Source organism: Lampetra fluviatilis, chromosome 62 (assembly GCF_964198595.1).
Source record: "Lampetra fluviatilis chromosome 62, kcLamFluv1.1, whole genome shotgun sequence".
NCBI lineage: Eukaryota > Metazoa > Chordata > Hyperoartia > Petromyzontiformes > Petromyzontidae > Lampetra > Lampetra fluviatilis.
In genome coordinates this window covers 7,900,109-7,919,194 of record NC_136336.1, presented here as the reverse complement: position 1 = coordinate 7,919,194, position 19,086 = coordinate 7,900,109, and the positions used below count along the sequence as shown (strand labels likewise).

Sequence of the window (19,086 nt, the reverse complement as noted above, 5' to 3'; positions counted from 1 at the left end):
TTAGACCCGGCATGCATCTATGATGTTGTGGGGATGCGCCGATGCCAGAACAGCGTGTTGGTAATTACAAGCCCATGGGCTGCACAAAAATCTAGCAGCCTCCTACCGTTGTGATTGAGCTGATCTGGCCCATGCCTTCCAATCACTCCAGACCAGGTGTCAGCATCATGACCAACTCGGGAATTAAAGTCACCAAACAGGATGACTCTATCCCGAGGAGCCACTTTAGCTAGCACCTAGGAAAGGAGATCATAGAAGGCATCTGACTCATCAGCTTTGCCTGTATCCCTCCACGGATGTTCATCGTCGGTGGGGGCATAAGTAACCACGACCACCACTCCTCGCCTCTGGTTGATGGGAAGGTGAGCCCAAAGTAGCCTGGGGCTTACAACTTCCCACACCTCACCGCCACGCTCCAACGCCCCCTTCATTCTTTTGTTCAGAAGAAGAGCCACACCCTGTTGTTTGGCAGTCTCCTGACCCGAGTAGAGAACTGTCCACCCCTCATGGTGGCAGGAGCCAGAGCCGGTCCACCGGATCTCCTGAATACCAGAGATCCAGAAGGTATCGGTCCAGCTCCCGACAGAGCAGTGGCAGCCTCCTCTGCAGTGAGCGTTCGAACATTCCACGTGGTCACCCGCAGTGGTTTTTTTGCTGTTTCTGGAGGAACCCCGAGGGTAAGGATTCAATCTCCTGGCTCCGCCAAATGGGGTTTGGCCAGGAGACGTCATGGACGCCTGTCCCCCCGAGGCCTCCGGCACAAGCTTAATTAGATTTTTATTCCGTGGTATCGTGGTAAGTTACTTGAAGGTGGAGGGGTTACCAGCCCCCATTTGGCCACTGTGGTGGCTACAAACGCCATGAGGGAAATGGCCAATTTAAATTGTCCCTCGCCCCACGGCACTGCTCACCACAGCGTTGCCGTCCGGCACCAACGAGGAGGTAGGGGGTTGTTTTGCCGGACATGAATCTAAAAGCATTATTACACATACACGGTTCAAAATTAATAATCAATTTGAATAGGCAAATCGATGCATCATCGATCACCTGATGATGCAGAGAATTCTGGTTTGGTTGAAACCCACTTAATTTACTGCCATCTGCTGGCCACCTCGCAGCCCAGTGGGGAACCAGTTTGGTTTGCTTCTTGTAGATTCTGAAGGAAATTGAAAAGGCACCGTCGTTTGCCTCAATATTAATTTTAATTAGGTCGTGACGAATGCGATCGATTAATTTTGGTCACATGACCAAACGCGATTGATGAATTTTGGTGACATGACCCATATGATCGATTAATTTGGGTCACGTGACCGAACGCAATCGATCGATTTTAGTCACGTGACCGAACGCAATCGTTTCATTTTATAAAAGATCACATGGCCGATGTGTAAGTGCGCGTGTGGACGGCATCAGCGCCATCGAGTTCGCGGAGCGCGCAGCCCTGCAGCGGCTGACGCTGCCATCGCCGCCGCTTGATCCCCCTCGTTCACGAGCCGTGCGTGGATGAGAATGCTGTGCGATGTCATTGATTAACACCGCCGCTTTCTTTGCAGGGACGCGCCGAGAGCGAGAGAGAGCGGGAGCGGGAGAGGAGGCCCTGGTGCGCTGCGCGGGCGGCGTTGCGATGTCAATGTAACGCTGCGTGCCGTTCACAATCGATAACGGCGTAACAACAGGTGTTCGACCTATCGTTTGTTATTCTGTTTCGTAGGTACGTTTAATTTGTGTGGGTTAATTTTCTGGGCCTTATGGCCCCTGGCTGACCTCCGCTCCCCTCTCAGGCAAAACTCGACAGGGTAAGGACTTTTCACCTCCTTAAAAAGCACAGTCGTAGCTAGATGTTTGTCGTGGTGCTTCCTCTCTTATCCCTGCCCACCGACTCCGACTCAAGCTGTGTCCGTTTGTGTGCGTCGTGTGCCGCCATCCTCTCTGTCTCTTGGCCTCTTTTTGTTTAAAAACGACGACGACGACCGGTTACCCTGTGTACTTCCTTTCTTCCTACCTTCCTTGCTTTCCAGGTTGCCCCGGAATGGTGCGGCCTCCTATTCACAGGGCCTTAAGCGAAATAGCACAAGGCCTTAATTCTGGCGCGCCATTTTGTGCTCAAGGCTGTGGGTGTTGGGCAGAAGGAATTCTTCCGATAATGCTAACGCGCTGGACTGTTGCTGTTTTGTTCTCTGTGTAGGTGTCTTTAGTCAGTCTTACAGCTAATGCACTGGGCTACTCGGAGCTAGGGGCTATTAAGTCCCTTAGGACTCTGAGAGCACTGAGACCTCTAAGGGCCTTGTCGCGGTTTGAAGGGATGAGGGTAAGAGCGAACCGTGACACGTCATCCTGCATGATACGACAACAACAAAAACCTGATTTGAATTTAACGACAAAAGCGAGCGAACAAAAAAACATTTAAAGTAAAAAAGAATCGCAAAAAAATACAAAAACATCCCCCCCTCCCCCGCTCGCCACTTTTCAGCGTCGCATGCGGGAATGGTGATCCATCCATGAGCAGGGCTGTCGGCTCGACCGAATGCGGTCTCTGTAAGCACACGATTTCTCCTGGCCCCCCGCCCCTTCTCCCCCCCGCTCCCCCTGCTCCCACGCGAGCTCGCGTACCGCACCCCCCCCTGTCCAGCACCGCTTGACTCCCGTCGTTCATCGAACGAGGGGGGGAGAAATGGGAAGATGGGGGGGGGGAAGGGGGTTGGGCGGGCGGTTTCACAGACTCGCAGCTTCCACGGGACTCCTCTCCGAAACGCGAGCGTCAAGTCCTCCAGCAGCAGGCAACCGCCACCTGCCTCCCTGCTGGCAGTGGCTGTTCCTGGGATAGTCCCATCAATTGAATAAGTACCCCCCCTCCCCCGTTTTTGTCAATTGTGTAATAAGCATAACCACACGCCCTCGCTGGAGACAACCTCGCTTGCAAGTAGTTCTCCCCCCTCTCCTGGCGTCGTAAGATATTCCTCCTCCCGTGAGATGGCTCCACGGTCCTCCTACCTCGGAGGTGGTGACCAACCCCTCGTCCCCCTGGATGTTGGCCCAAACGCCGTGCGATAACCCGCACGGTGTTTGGCGTTCTGAGTCGTCTCGCTCGGCGGCGATAGGCGCTGATCGACCGCATCCACCGGCACCGCGGTGGCTAGATGTTAACTACCTCGCGAAGTATACAGGAGGTCGATCTCGACCTTGACGCCTGCTGTATATTTGGAGTCTGCATGGCTCTCTCTGGTTTTTCCCTCCACATTTAGAATCAACATGCGTTTAGAGTATTTGGCTGCTATAAATTTCCACGTGGTAAGCCACTTCATTGAGCTATCATTTGTGGCCAGGTTACTTCTGAAAAAGAGCTACATAGCTCAACGGGCCTAACCTGGTAAAATAAATAGCTTAGTTAGTTTAATTTAAATGATCGGTAACCCCCCCTGACGAGGCAAGGAAGGCGAGGACTGGACCAACTGGTGGCTGGCTCCTGGCACCAACCACCCCGGTGTGGGCGCGTGATTCTGTGAAACAACCCGGACCTGCCAAACCCCTTCTAAATCACGAACCCCCCCCCACCTTACCTGCTTTTGGGAGATGCTTTTCTCGATGGCGAGAATCTCTGAATGTTTCCCAAGGCTTGTTGCGACTCTGCCCTGCCCTCCCCCACCCCCGGAGTCCCAAACCTTCTTCCTCCATTCCAAGGCTGCTTGCGATCATTTCACGCGCCCTGCTCAGACAGGAGACAGGTCGTGGGTGAAAATGATTTTACATTTTATTTTTCCCCACTCCCAACCCCCACCCCCTTGTCCTCCCACCCTGCCCCCCCACCCCAAGCACCCCATAGATTTGAGAGGCGCACTGTTATTGTACAACAGTGAGAGGGGCCATTGTGGTTGGGGGTTAACGTTGTTTTGTAGAATTCCAGTACAGTGGTTGGGCTTCGTATGTTGTCTTGCAAATGACCTTGGGTGCTTCCCTCCATGAGCGAACACTCGTTAGCGGTTAGGTTTTCATAATTTGTATTTTGTTGTTTTTGTCTTTTTGTGTTTTGCTGATTTGCAATACGGTGTTTGATTGTGGGGGGCTGAGCAGTGTAGAATGCCCAACGTTCTGGTAGAGGAAGTGTTTGCAGCTTTTTTTCTTTCCGCTTTTTAAACAAATACCATATTGGTACACGACGGACAATAGGGAACAATTCTCTCCTTAGATTAGTAAAACAAAACCCTCGAGCAGAATGTGATTGAAAGGAAGCTTGCAGAAGGACCGCTATAACAGCCATAAGTAGCAGTACTTAACACTCATTTTGATATTGTAATATCGGATTAATTTATTAAACGGCCAGAGAAATAGAGGAAGGGGATTTGCGAAAGGGGAATTTCAGGGAAAAGTTGAGGGAAGGAAAATGGCTCCGATTAAGTCATGACATTTGAAAGTAAGGCACGGAGTTCATTCGTTGGGCACAGCAGCGTGGTTGTGTCCAGGTTAAAGGCATGTACGGCATGGTCTACACCACAACTGCTACGTTGGGGCTCCGCGAATGTCCGTTGGACGTGGCTGTGACGACGGGCGTTGCTTGCCTCTCGTGTCTTCTCTGATTCGCGGGTTGATTTTGGGTCGGCAATGCAAACAATGCAACCGCTCGGTTTCACTTGCAGCCCACGGAGCCACCGTCGCCATCTCTACTGCCGCCGCCACCACTGTCACTGCCACCACCACCAACGCCACCACCACCAACGCCGCTGCCACCACCACCGCCGTGCCATTACCACCGCTATCACCATTACCATCACCGCCACCACCGCCGTACCACCACCAACCACCACTACCAGAACCACCACAACCACTGTCACCGCCACCACCACCATCCCCACCACCGTCACCGCTGCCACCTGGCATTGCTCATAACAAATCTCCGAATCAATGCAATTTTACTGCACATACAGTCCAAAATTAACACCTTTCGAGACCCAAACATCGTAGACCTTTTAAGGCCACACACTGTGTTATTAACATGGAATGTGTTGAGTTTTTTGTTGGTATTTGCACTTCCTTTGTGACCAATGCTCCAACTCATCGAGGAATCCATCAAGTTCTGAGACTAGCTTTGTTCACTTGTGACGGCGTGTATGTACGTGTGAGCGTACGTGCGAGCGTGTGAGTGTGTGTGCGTGTGGGCAAGCGTGCTAGGCAGGTAGTCCATGGGCCAGGGAAGAATCCGGTTCCACTAAAAGAGAAGAGGGCCACAACGTAGTTCTGCAGGAACTTTTTTTTTCAAAACGCGCAAATGCGGAGTGCTTGTTTGTACGCTTGTCTGTGGCCGTCGTTTGACACTCACCGTTTTCCGGCCTGCGCTAGATTCTTTCGTCACGATGGGGAATTTCTTGTCATATAAAACTTTGACCGCTAGAAGTGGCGAATATTTAGCGATGCCAGTTTCCGTGTGCGTCGAATAAAAGTAGATGGTGATGTCACGCTTGTTAAATAACACTATGTGACACAATTTTTGTTCCTGGGTAGTAAGTGTTATTTCCAAATTGCTTATGCCTAAAAAGTATAGAAAATGGTTATTATTCCCCACAAACTTTGCTCTTGTGATCAGGACAGTGATATTTTTGATATTTTGAAATGTACCTATTTTCCATGAGAAAACGAGCGAATTTGTGTCTTTTCGTTCACATAGTCAGAAAACAACAACATATGAATGAAAATTAACATGTATTTATACTAAAGTAATACAAAAATTACTACAAAAGATTTAGAAGTGAGTCTTTTTTCGAGATTTATACTATACATCACTTTCACGAATTAGCCCCCAAATGTAGTTTCCCATCATGTTCTCGTTATACAGTCCTTGGTAGCGGCGTTCAAAGTCCAGTATATCCTGGTGGAAGTGCTTGCCTTGCTCCTCTGAGTACGCTCCCATGTTCTCCTTTAATTGATCAAAATGAGCATCAAAGATATGGACTTTGAGGGACATCCTTCAGCCCATTGTGCCCTAGTTCTTCACCAGAGTCTCAACCAGCTCCACATAGTTTTCGACCTTGTGATTTCCCAGCAAGCCACGAACCACTGCGACAAAGCTGTCCCAAGCAGCTTTCTCCTTGCTAGTGAGCTTCTTGGGGAATTCATCGCACTCCAGGATCTTCTTTATCTGTGGTCCGACGAAGACACCGGCTTTGACCTTTGCCTCAGACAGCTTAGGGAAGAAGTCTTGAAGGTACTTGAAGGCTTGATTTGAAGCTTTTGTGACTGCAGGAATCCATAGTCTTTGGTTCTTTAGGTAAAGTCACGTGGTTAGAAATAAACTAACTACGTGACTTTACCGAAAAAACCAGAGAGTACTTGAAGGTTGCAGACTCCTTATCTACAGCTCTGACAAATTGTTTCATGAGGCCCAATTTGATGTGCAGTGGTGGCATCAGCACCTTCCGGGGGTCCACCAGTGGCTCCCATTTGACGTTGTTCCTCCCTACAGAGAACTCGGTCTACTGTGGCCAGTCCCGCCCTGTGGTAGTGCGCCTTGGTGTCCCTGCTGTCCCAAAGGCAAAGATATCAGGGAAACTTGGTAAAACCGCCTTGGAGACCCATCAGGAATGCCACCATTTTGAAGTCTCCGATGACCTCCCAGCCGTACTCATACTTTAAGGCGTCCGGCAAGGTCTTGATGCTGTTGTAATCCTCTTTGAGGTGCACCGAGTAAGCCAGGGGAAAAGACGGGTACTTGTTACCATTATGGAGCAGCACGGCTTTGAGGCTCCACTCATTCTGGTTACAGGCGATTCCGATTGCCTCGAACAGACTGGTCACATTGTGGCAGAAGCAGAGCCCATCTTGACGGGTGAAGAAGCTGCAAAAAGTTTGGTGATGCTTCCTCGAATCTGCGACTTGCACACTTTCATCTAGCAAGTTCCACTGCTTGAGCCTAGACGTCAAAAGCTCGGCATTGGACTTGGTGAGACCAAGATCTCTGATCAAGTCGTTGAGGTCTTTTTGGTTTTAGTATGGGTTTCTCTCAGCTCCACCTCTGAAATTGTCATCTGGATCTACAACGTCTTCCTCGCTCTCTGACTTGCTGCTCTCTTCTAAAGACGGCTGCTCTCTCTCCGGAGGAGTGGGTACGGGGAGCTCATGGCAGTGTGGCACCGGGGTCATGGATGAAGGAAGGTCCGGATACGTGATAGCAGGTGCATTCTTGTCAGTCCGACGTTTGGAAGGGTCCACCATGCAGAAGTAGCAGTTGCTTGAGTGGTCAGTGGGTTCCCGCCAAATTCTTGGGATAGCGAACTTCATGGCTCTCTTTTCTCCTCTGTACCATCCTACAAAAATACATTTATTTCACCCATGACTAATGTTGTAAGAGATTATCGCAACATTTTTCATGTATGATATATTTTTTCAATAACATTGAAAATTGTAAATCATTTTAAAATTATAAACGTTTACTTTTAACTAATTTTATAACGTAAAATTCTGAGCAACAATTGTCCATCTTACCTTCCGGAGTTTTTGTTTGCATTGCTCGCAGGTGAAATGAGGTGCCCAGGGTTTGTCTTGATCCCCTACAGACATGCCGAAATATGCCTTGTAGGCCTCACACATCTTAGCAGATGCTTCTTGTCTTGATAAATTGGCCGCAGATATAGCAAAATGCGTCTGCCGGATGCTTGCAGCCTCTTGATACCATCTCAGAAAAATACAGATATGTATCCACTTAGGCAACTGGAACTAAACTGAACTGGTGGGCTTAAGGCCACTGTATTTATACTCCTATTTATATTACTGGAAACTTCTAGAATGTTCTAGAAGTTACTCCAAGTTTACTCAGCACTGAATCTATCTGGAATGTTCTGGAAAATAGGTACATTTCAAAATATCACTGTCCTGGTCACAAAAGAAAAGGTTGTGAGAGAGCGAGCGAATGAGCGCGTGAGTGAAAGCGAGCGAATGAGAGGACGAGCGAATGAGCACATGAGTGAGAGCGAGATAGCGAGCGCATGAATGAGCGAATGAGCGCACGAGAGCGAACGAATGAGCGCATGAGTGAGAGCGAGCGCATGAGTGAGAGCGAGCACATGAGTGAGAGTGAGCGAATGAGCGCATGAGAGTGAACGTCTGTGCGAGTGAGAGGACGAGCATATGACTGCATAAGTGAGAGCGAGTGAATGTGTGAGAGGGCGAGCGAATGAGAGAGTGACTGAGCGAGTAAGTGTGCGTGCACAGGGTGGGGGATCATTGGTCGGGGGGGGGGAGTCTGCAATGTTTTTTAAAGAGCGAGTTTTTGTTTTGTCTTCAGAGCTGAAGCTCGCTATAGTCTTGGAGAGAAGGCATTTTTGTCAAATCCGGTGGCAGATTAAAGATGCTCCGGGCCATAAGTTGAGTTCAGGGTTGACTTTGTTTAACCAGGCGCGAAGTCGAGAGAACCAGGATAAGGGCCTTATTTTCAAGGCTTGAGCTGGGGATTATCGAAATGGCTTTTGCAACTGATTTTTGTAATTGCAACAAAAACTACTGTGTGATTTCTAATTCGTTTTTGTTTTTATCTTGGGTTAGATCGTCACGTAGACAAGACATCAATGTTGAACTGCAGCCCCCAGCAACCAACAACGGCAGAGGCAATCAAATTAAAGTTGTCACACCGTGGGCAAAATCATACGCGCCGATTGATCTGGTTATCGGGAAATTGGAGCAGGAGGTGGGGGAGGAATGTTGAAAGACGTAAGCAAGATTTTGACATAGCCACTTCCGTGCCCTCTAATTTCTCACATTAACATCATGCTAATCCCTCACATTAACATAGCCACTTCCGTGCCCTCGTCGAGGAGGCCGCTCTCCTATCTTACAGTTACATGCTAATCTCTCACATTAACATCACCAGCCCCGGCCACTTCTTTATGACCCTTGAGCTACACCCATTTCAAACCTTTAAAAACAGTCTGCCTCAGCAGCAGACCATGCTTTCCCACCTGATGATGGACGCTTGTGTTGCACCCGAAACGTGATTTATTTTATTTTATATCTACGTGACTTTACCGAAAGAGCCAAAGAGTAAAGATTTTGACAAACGTTTCTATCTTTTGTATGAAAATTGTCAAAAGATGTTGCTTTGGCTTTTAAACGTTCTGCCTCCTACCTCTCCCCCAGTATTGTTGATAAACAAAACAAATTGGCGCGTATTTTCCCACGATGTGATAACTTGATTGTCGGGCGCCACGTTGGTGAGATGCTAACCACCTCGCCTCTTATACAGGAGGTCGTGGGTTCGATCCTGACTCTGATGCCTGCTATATATTTGGAGTTTGCATGTTCTCCCCGTGGTCGCGTAGATTTTTCTCTGGGTCCCCTCCATATTTAGAATTGACGTGCTTTCAGAGTATTTGGCTGCTATAACTTAGTTAAGCTATCATTTGTGGCTGGGTCGTTTCTGAAAAAGAGCTACATAGCTCAGTGGGCCTTACCTGTCAAAATAAAAATAACAATATATTGGCTCTCTGTCGCTGGGTAGTGGAGGGCGATAGTTAAACAATTGACATCAAATGCGCTTCTGCGGCCGTCTGGAATGCTCCAGTGGCTTCCTAAGCGATGTTAGGAAGCCAATTGGAGCTATACACTTTTTAATCTAGTTTGAAAAAGCGAATTTCTCTAGAACTGCTTCTTGTGTGTTAGTATGCTATCCTTCCCCCGCACCTCCAATTAGCACGGTTGGCTACATACGGTGCAAAAGTTGAATATACATACAATGTACACCGGACCATGATCTTACAAAAACTAAACTAATTATGAATCTCAATCATATTGGTCGTTAAGGCCTACGAAGACGATTTGGACAACTCAAAAAACACAGCTGCGATGTGATATCAGTGTGCTAACCACTGCGACATTACTCCCACCCACCAAAATTTAAGTTAGCAACCCAAAAAACGGTTGTCACGTTTGCCATTAGTACGGTGTTGTGGTGACGAACACGGTTGAGATTTGGCACAACATGCACACAAAGTGGCAGGATAGGGGCACTTTCAGGCCACGTGCAGTGTCAAACTGTGTTTATGATACACACAAACGCAACAATAACAGCCACCGTTCGCACACTAAGTGGCAGTGATGTCACCGCAGCGCTTGTGCCGCAGGCTTAGGTACACTTTGATGCATTGACCGTTTTGTTTGATGGTTAGCCAAAAGCCGCTGCCAGGATGACCGGAGTTTGCATGATGGTTTATGCTCTTTGACGAGTTCAGCAAGGTATTGGGGTTCATTTGTGGCGAACACTTTGTGTTTTATTAGTGTGACCTTTTTAAATCAGATTATTAGTCTGTGACTGGGCGTCCATGTAGTTTCCCTACCCATCTACAAATCACTTGTCGCGATTGGTCGTGTAGCTTTGTTCATTGAGAAGTTAGTCTTCACTTGTTTTAAAAAGTCTGGTTGGACATTCGCAATCTGGACGACTCTATAGAGGACTGTACCCGGGTAATTGCGTCGTGTAACATGTAGCGTAATATTTACAAATCTAGAGGGTTCCTTTTGGTTTCTCATTAAGATAGAGGTAATGATCCCTCTTGTCTGGCAACACTGGTATGGTCTGCCTGCCCACGATTTTGGGACGGTTCCCATGGAACTCTGTGCATGGCCCCTAACGACCCCTAAAAGTGCTCAAAATGCGCTTTGCAAAAACACACACTTTTTTGTTCCTTTTTTCACTTTATCTTTAATTTGTATTATTGTATAATTATTGTTATACCTGTTGGTTTCACGCGCTTGGTTTTTTTTTCCTGATTTCTTCGTCCATTCCCGAGGCAGAGGATTTGTTCACAAGGGATGCAAACCGAATTGGGCGGCGATGAATGTTCGAGAAGAACGGACATCATTTGATCCATTCAGCTTGTCGTTATTGTGAGGCACACGCAAACTTGTGTTGTCGCCGTGAATTCATATCGGCCGTGGGCAAACATGAGGCCGAACTCTGGTCTGCGTCGTCCCTACGTTGTATACAAATATATCTTCATTTGCTTGAATCTGGCAGAATTTGTTCAATGGGCCCGATTGATGAGACCCAGACAGATTGAAACCGATCCAAACAAATGCCGTTTTGTAAATTTTGGTGGTGAGAAAAGCCGATAGGCTGGTAGCCTCAAATATATTTTTATACGTGGAGGCGCAGAAATGGAGTTCTGTTAATTATTCGCCCACTGTTCAAAGGCTTAAAATTCTATATGCACTCGCGTCAGGTCATGAGAATTCCAAAGGATGTGACGTTCACGATAATCTATTCGGATCAAATTTAGGGCGCCATGGTGGCGAGATGTTAACTACCTCGTCTGGTATACAGGAGGTCGTAGGTTCGATCCTGACCCTGACACCTGTACATTTGGAGTTTGCGTGTTCTCCCCGGGTTCCTCCGGTTTATCCCTCCACATTTAGAATCAACATGCCTTTCGAGTATTTGGCTGCTATAAATGTCCACGTGACAAGTGACTTCCTTGAGATATCATTTGTGATAGCCAAGTCGCTTCAGAAAAAGAGCTACATCGCTCAGTGGGCCTTCACCTAGTAAACTTTTTTTTAAAAATCTTTGACGAGTGCAGTTTAAGAGATAATAAAACTGGTTGGGCAGTGCAGTGGTGGGGCGAGCGTCTTGGTGAAACCGCGCGTGGGTGTCCGTGGTCGCGCTGTTGCGCAGCCCACCGATGCAGCGTCCGCATCGTGCCGTGCGTCGCCCTCTTGACACAATGTCGTTTCGCTCCACTTACCGGTGGGAGCTTCTTCAGCAACTGAATCGATCTGGGAATTTGTTTTTTATATTCTTGAGGAAGTGAAGGAATTGGCCTCCCACAGCTCAACTCAGTAAGAAGCTCTTGGCAAGGGGAGCGAAACGTCGGACCTCGTGCCAAAAACGGCGCGCGGTACCAACGTAAACACAGCATTGGTAGAAGGGGCACGGCAGCAGCGCGAGCGCGGGAACCCCACGCGCTCTTAGTTAGTCGCACGCCCGGCCACTGAACTACGCCGCCCGGCCCCGCACCTTTTCTTTAAATCTACAATGAAAAAAAAAGCCACCCCGAATGCCTCTGTAAAGACGTCGCACCCTTTTGAATGGACGCATTCGCCCGCCCATTTGTTACCGACGCCCGATCGGTCGCGAGTGGCTTGAAGCGCACATCGTCGTACGGCTTGCCAGGTTCACCCTCTTACTCATCGACTGCGTATTTTATATATCTATAACTGTGTACGGTGACTGAGCCCCCCGTGCCTGACCTCTCCCCAGTGTGTCGTTGGTATATAGATATGTAAAATACTCACACCATACTTGCTGCGGTAGAAGCTTCGGACGAGAACACCAGTCGGGTCGGTTTGGCCTCCCTTCCGATCGTTTAAGAACGACGATGTTGGATATTTTAATAAGAAACAAAGAAAGCCGTGCTCGTTCAGTCGCACCGCGCAATTGTTCAAGAAGCTTCTACTCCAAGAACGATGGTGAATAACTAATATTTAAACGTAGATTCCTAGAGATGCTTTCGAGTCCTCTCCTCTAACCCTCACGTGTTAGCTCACAGCATGCTGCTTCAACGTGCACGTGTCTGATATAGACAAAGATCCCCCATGTAGCCATAACAGAATGTTGGAGCAAGTGCTGTTCGTAGACGTTGAAGCAATTTGAATACGTACGTACAATTTACGCAGCGTGTGGTTTAGAGGAAGCAGACTATATATACTGTATGTATACATATACTACGTGTGTGCAATGTGGATAAATGTGATGTAAAAAAATCTGACACTTTGCAGACGGCACTTTGAGATGTACCGTTTTTAGACGGCTAGTGCCGTTTGGCTTGGCGTTTTGGTTCTGCCAAACAAACTAAAAACTTCAACAAAGCTCACGAGCTGATCTCAAGGGGCATGCTTGAGGTTTGTAGATATATATATTTTTTGGAAACGATCGGTATTTTCCGAGGGCGAGCTTGTGACGAATTTGACATTTTAGGACGGCTGCCATCAATTTGAAGTGCACCGGCCTCCGCCGCGGCGGTTTGCGTTGGCCAGGCTCGCCGTTGGCGTGCGTCGCGGGCCCCGTTCGTTCACGTGACCGTATTCAGCCCCGACAAGATTATTTGCCACCAGCCTTCTCTGCAAAGTTTCAGCGATGGTAAATCGAAAATGCTGCCTCGGGGCACGGCGCCTGCCGCCGCCGCCATTGTGGCAGTGGCGATGGTGGTGCCGTGTATTGTGCCATGTGCACAGAGATGGCCCACCAAATTATATTTCCAATTCATTGACGGATTTATTTCCGTAATGCAACAGAGGTGATCGTGAATTCGTGGCCCACAGTCCATTTGGCTCAATGTTTGAAACGTGCATTTTCGTGGCGCGCAAATTGATATGTTTGCGCCACTCGCATTTTGGCACCAATTATTTTTTGTAACATTTTCTGGGGGCAAAATCCTTGCCGGGGAATTCATCTGGTATCAGGTTGGGACACAGCCAATCGTAAAAAATTTTTATAAGACATCCTTTCAAATAGTAATGATAATCCATTATCTTTTTTTTTTAAAGAGGTCACTGCCCAATATGGCCAACAGTTTAGTTTTATGATAGTGATAATAAATAACAAAGCGTCTGTCATATCGTAACATCTGAAAGCGGTGTACATTAAAAAGTAATAAAATAAATTCTAGCATAAGGTAGGGTTAACGATGCTGACGGTAGCGAGGGTTTTGTTATTTATTTGTTCTCTGCGGCCAGCATATTCGCTGTATTAAATTGGGTGAAACGATAAATATAAAAAAATATTGGAGCCGATGAGTCGCCGGTACTTAACAGCTACTGATTACTGTTGGCTTCCCACATTGTGATACCAGCACAATCAGAGCTCGGGGCTTAATCGCAGCTTGTTTCTGACGATAATTGAGTTCGTCATTATGGTTTCATACAGCGATAATTGCCACCGCTGGATGAAGGGCCCACCCAGGCTGTTACCGGTTATGGGGATGTCGTTTGACCATACTTCACCTAGCTGGTCAATGCGGATCGGTGAATGTACAGTTTAGTTTATAATGATTAATAATTTAATATACAACTTCAGTATATAATTCCTAATATATATTTTTTGTATATAATGATAATGTGTTATGTAATTTTAGTTTTGTATGTCGCAATAATAATAATGATATATAATGGTAGTTTAGTATATAATTAACAAGACTGTGTCTATGTGTAGAAGTGTCCCAATGTGGTGTCCCGTGAACACGCCCTCTGCTCCTCTGATAGGCTGGCTAGGGCCGCCCAGCATCGTGCGACACGCCATCGCTCTCCTGCTAAAGTCTTTGCCTTCTGCTTTTTCCCCGATGACCTTCCCACGGACGGACGGACGGATGGGCGAATTCCACGGAACAACTGATGCCAACAACCATCTACTGCACCCGTCACCACCGCATGCCACCGTCACCACCACCACCACGCTGCCGCCATCACGAACACGCTCTCCTACGTTGACAACGCCGGCACCACCGGCTCGGCTCGGTGGGCGGGGGCGGTGCTCCAGGTGGTGGTGAACGCCCTGGTGGGAGCCATCCCCTCCATCATGAACGTGCTGCTCGTGTGCCTCATCTTCTGGCTCATCTTCAGCATCATGGGCGTCAACCTGTTCGCTGGCAAGTACTGGAAGTGCGTCAATACGACGGACGGCGAGATGATGCTGCTGTCGCAGGTCAACAACCACTCGGACTGCATCAACGTCAACTCCTCGGGCGACTTGCGCTGGGTCAACGTCAAGATCAACTTCGACAACGTGGGCATGGGGTACTTGGCGCTGCTGCAGGTGGTAAGTTGGGGGACGCGGAGAGTTGCAGAGTGAGGGGTGGGGGGGTTGGCGGCGCGCTTTTGGCGGTTTGTTGGTACTCGATCGTTTATGAGCAGCGTGGAGGGAAGGCCCTGAGCCCATCCGAGTTCTCCCCCGAGGCCACCTGAGGCCACCGTCGAGTCCGATCAATGGAGGCGGGAGGCCACTCGTGCATAGTGTGAGCTGACACAACAGTCTGTCGCTGACCACGTCCACAGAGTGGGCCGTGGTCGCATTTGGCCCCAGGTGTAGATGGAGATTGGCCGCACATGGACGGAACCTGTTGAGCAGGTCTCTTCTTCGCAGCACATGAAGGTCCATTGCCCAAAACCTCACTGATTATATAATTTTTTCTGTTAAGGCCACACACAGTGCTATTGACAAACGTGCCATATAATTCTGGTTGCGTTACCTCTGACAGATGTCCCCCAGTTGTGGAGTGAAGTCTGAGTACTTGACTAATTGGTGCGCATCACCGTGCTGTGATGCACACGGACCAGAAATGGCAGACGCTTACCAAGAAAACGGGACAAAAGATCAAAAGTGCGCGTATAAGTGTGGAGAGGTGTGCACGCGTGGAATTATGCTGAGCGACTGAGAGACAGACGCATGGATCAGAAATCAATTTCAGAGACATCTGTTCTTGTTCTATTGCTGCCCCAAAAGGGATCTTCGTCGTCATCGTGAAGCTGCCCCACCCCTACTGATCCCACCCACCACAAAGATCCCCTGTCTTGCCTGAAGAGACTGTTGGGGCTAGTGCTGTTGGCGAGCACGGTACAGAGTGGGTGGGTGGCCAGCATCACACCTGGTCGCCTTTGTCTCTCTAGTGGCAATATTTCAACACGTCACACTACTCAATTGAGGCCGAGTCGACCTAGGGGAGGCCCAGGACCGGTTCAGACTTAGCGGGAATAAAACTCGGGTTACCGGGTTTGTGGCGCAGGGCACTAACTGCTACGACACTACCGCTCGCCACAATTACTGCTGCACATCCACTCCCCTCTCTTTTACAACACACCAACACCACGACCCAAATCAGCCCCACCCCTTGTCCGGGGGAAGAGGGTGGGTCAACAGAAAGAGGCGTGGCCTACAGAAGAAGGGACGGGCGCAGGGCTGGAGGAGGATGATTTGACGGGGACTGATCAGGAAGGGGTGGGGCCTACATCGGTTGAACTTCCCTGTTGAATTAAGGTAACAAAAGATAATCAAATACATACAGCAGGCAGCAGCATAGCTTTCCTGCCACAAGCTGACCCGACTGATATTGACTGTTAAGCATGAGGGCTTGAGACGGATACGCTCTTACTGTTACCTATCTTTATATTACCAGGTGAGGCCCACTGAGCTTTAGCGCTTTTTTCAGAAGCGACCTGGCCACAAATGACAGCTCAACGAGGTGGCTCATCGTGTGGAATGTTTCTAAATGTGGAGGAAAATTCCCCCGACCACGGCGAGAACATGCAAACTCCAAACATACCGGCGTTAGGGCCTGGAGCGAACCCATGACCTCCTGTATACCAGGCGAGGTAGTCAACATCTCGCCACCTTGGCGCCCACATCATTTGCTATAAGAGATGATGGCCGTTGGTGGCGACTAACAGGTGACAGCCGCTATTTGTTGTTAGTTTCTGTAAGTTTGTGTTCACGTGACTATTTTTGTTTGTTTTTCGGCTGATTGTTGTCTTTGTGTCATTTCACTTCAGGCCACTTTCAAAGGCTGGATGGACATAATGTACGCGGCGGTCGACTCGAGAGATGTAAGTGGTGCCGGCTGCAACAAGGAAGAAAAAGCATGCATATGTGACATTAGCACTTTGGCCGAAATGGCTCATCCATTTCGTACTGGTTGTATCACCAGTTCACAACTCTTTCATCAATTTAACTGTTATTTGATACAAAAATGAAATGTATTATTGGATCATCTTCACAATAGTCATCATGATCTCATTCACACTCATTAAGAGGACTTGTAGGGCTTCGCTAATTGTTGGCCGCCGGATCACCCCGTGGATGCCTTGCTGCTTGTCCGTGGTTCCTCCTCGCACCTTCGAGTCACTGTCCCTCCGAGAGTGAGGTGAATTCTGTGCGGCGGAGCGTTACAAGTTGAAGTTATTATAATTCTCTTTTGTATGGCAAGGTGAATTTAGCAGCATTATCTGTGTGGATATCCAGGTCATCAAGCCAATCAGTAGCCCCTGCGGAAGCTTGCTGGGTGCCTGTGACATTGTCTGTGAATCCACTGTGAAGAGGGTGGTGCTGGATCGCGTGATCCATTGTCTGTGAATCGTCGGTGCAGGGAGCGGTGCTGGATCACATGATCCATTGTCTGTGAATCGTCGGTGCAGAGGGCGGTGCTGGATCACGTGATCCATTGTCTGTGAATCGTCGGTGCAGGGGGCGGTGCTGGATCGCGTTGATCCTTGGTGTGTGAACGAGGAGGCGTATTGGCCGCCCGTCTCTTTCTGTCTATCCTGTCGAGCTCCATCGTTTGCCTGTCGATGCTGACGTTCCGTTTGTCCGCAGGTGGAGTTGCAGCCTACCTACGAGGGCAACATCTACATGTACATCTACTTCGTCATCTTCATCATCTTCGGCTCCTTCTTCACACTCAACCTTTTCATCGGTGTCATCATCGACAACTTCAACCAGCAGAAGAAAAAGATAAGTGTCCAGAACCTTGGGTCGCTGAGCGGGATGGACCCTCGGTATTCGTGCGTGGATGGGGGTGACCGACGTGCGTAATTGGTGCTATAGGCTGTGGGGATACGCGGTAGGGGCGGCAGAAAAACAGCGCGGTGAAATCTGGTGTTGCACTGCACTCCTCTGCTCTCCGCCTTTGCCAACCCGCACTGACCAGCGTGTTGAAGTATGTTAACATAATCCCTCCCCCCCACATGATGCACGGAGGCCTTCATCCAGCCACACATTGACAAAAAGAGCTGTACGTGGACAACAATGACGATGATGATAACGATGACGACAATCATTTGTTATTGATAAGAGCTGTGGGTGGGGAGGGTGTGCCCCCCTTTCAAATGTGTTGAGATGACGAGGTGTGAGATGTAGAGATCAGCGGTCACACGTACAGACGCTGTGACACCACGACGTCGTTGTGACGTCATAGCGTCTGCACATGTGACACTATGACGGCACGTAGTCCGCCTGCACGTACTAATATAACTACGGGGTTTACTAGATTAAAAACAAAGTAAAAAAAACCCTGCCATGTAGACTTTCCAACCGAACACGTTTGCCATGGTTCCGAATTCGCCAAATTTAATAACTTACTCACAAATTACTTTATTGGGAAAAGCCACATAGCAACACTGTCCCTATTGTGACCGACTGAAGCCCACGTGCAGGCCCGTTGCCTGCGTGCACCTTGTGCCACACAGGGGCAGCTGCAACTGGGGGTGTCCCCTTATTGGCTAAATTGCAGCATGGGATTGGTTTGGTTGAAATATAATGCAATGCTCGTTGAGTTGCTGAAGCCATTGCAGCAACCTGATTAATCTAAATCATTACTTTGTCAATCTCTATCCTCAATGGGAGCTGTTTGTACACGTGGGCAGTGCTTGGTTGTAACCACGTTCCTGTTGCCGGGCTGTGCACTTTGGAGGTCAGGATATCTTCATGACGGAGGAGCAGAAGAAATACTACAATGCCATGAAAAAGCTGGGCTCCAAGAAGCCTCAAAAACCGATCCCGAGGCCCATGGTAGGTTCCTCAGACTCCCACGGGGCTGTGTGCATATGGGCATTTGTGTATGGAGATCGTGAGCTTCATGCCGGCGCAGGTGTTGCTGTCATGGCCGACCTGCTTACGATCCATCCTGCGTTAAACCAGACTCGGTGACAGTGTGAAGAGCTCGGAGAACTGCACACGTCCCGTCGGTGAGCTCCTCCAGCAGGCGAGGCTGCGGTGGCTGGGTGACATAGCCCGCATGCCCAGCCACCGCATGCCCAAGTGGCTTCTATTTGGCCGGATGGAGGGGGCTAAACGGGCATGGCATGGGCTGGAGAAGAGATGCACTGAAGTGGTACCTCCTAGGAGGATGTAGAGCTGAGTGGACTTGCTGAAGACTGGTACAAGCGATGTCAAAATCAGCCTCTGTGGAGGAGGTTCGCAGTTGAAGTTGGAAGCAGTCGCCCTCCAACAATGATGGAGGGGACGGCACTCACGACAATGAGCAGAGGGAGGGGGGGCTCGAACACAGATGGCACAGTGGGAAACACACGTGGTGCATTTTCCAGTCATCTCCGTCTGTATTTTTT

At 48.9% G+C, this 19,086-nt stretch overlaps 1 protein-coding gene across 9 annotated transcripts in view; it reads left to right on the top strand.

The window, feature by feature from the left end:
- LOC144951454 (sodium channel protein type 2 subunit alpha-like) overlaps positions 1-19,086 on the top strand; it is a 90,318-nt gene that overhangs the window by 64,286 nt on the left and 6,946 nt on the right. For 8 of the 9 annotated variants that reach the window (XM_078881730.1, XM_078881729.1, XM_078881727.1 and 5 more), the window contains 5 exons: positions 2,186-2,308; positions 14,510-14,788; positions 16,516-16,569; positions 17,336-17,473; positions 18,425-18,529. In XM_078881730.1, the coding sequence (XP_078737856.1) occupies positions 2,186-2,308; positions 14,510-14,788; positions 16,516-16,569; positions 17,336-17,473; positions 18,425-18,529 (699 nt within the window). The remainder of the gene's footprint in view (positions 1-2,185; positions 2,309-14,509; positions 14,789-16,515; positions 16,570-17,335; positions 17,474-18,424; positions 18,530-19,086) is intronic. The other variant, XM_078881733.1, reaches the window with a different exon arrangement.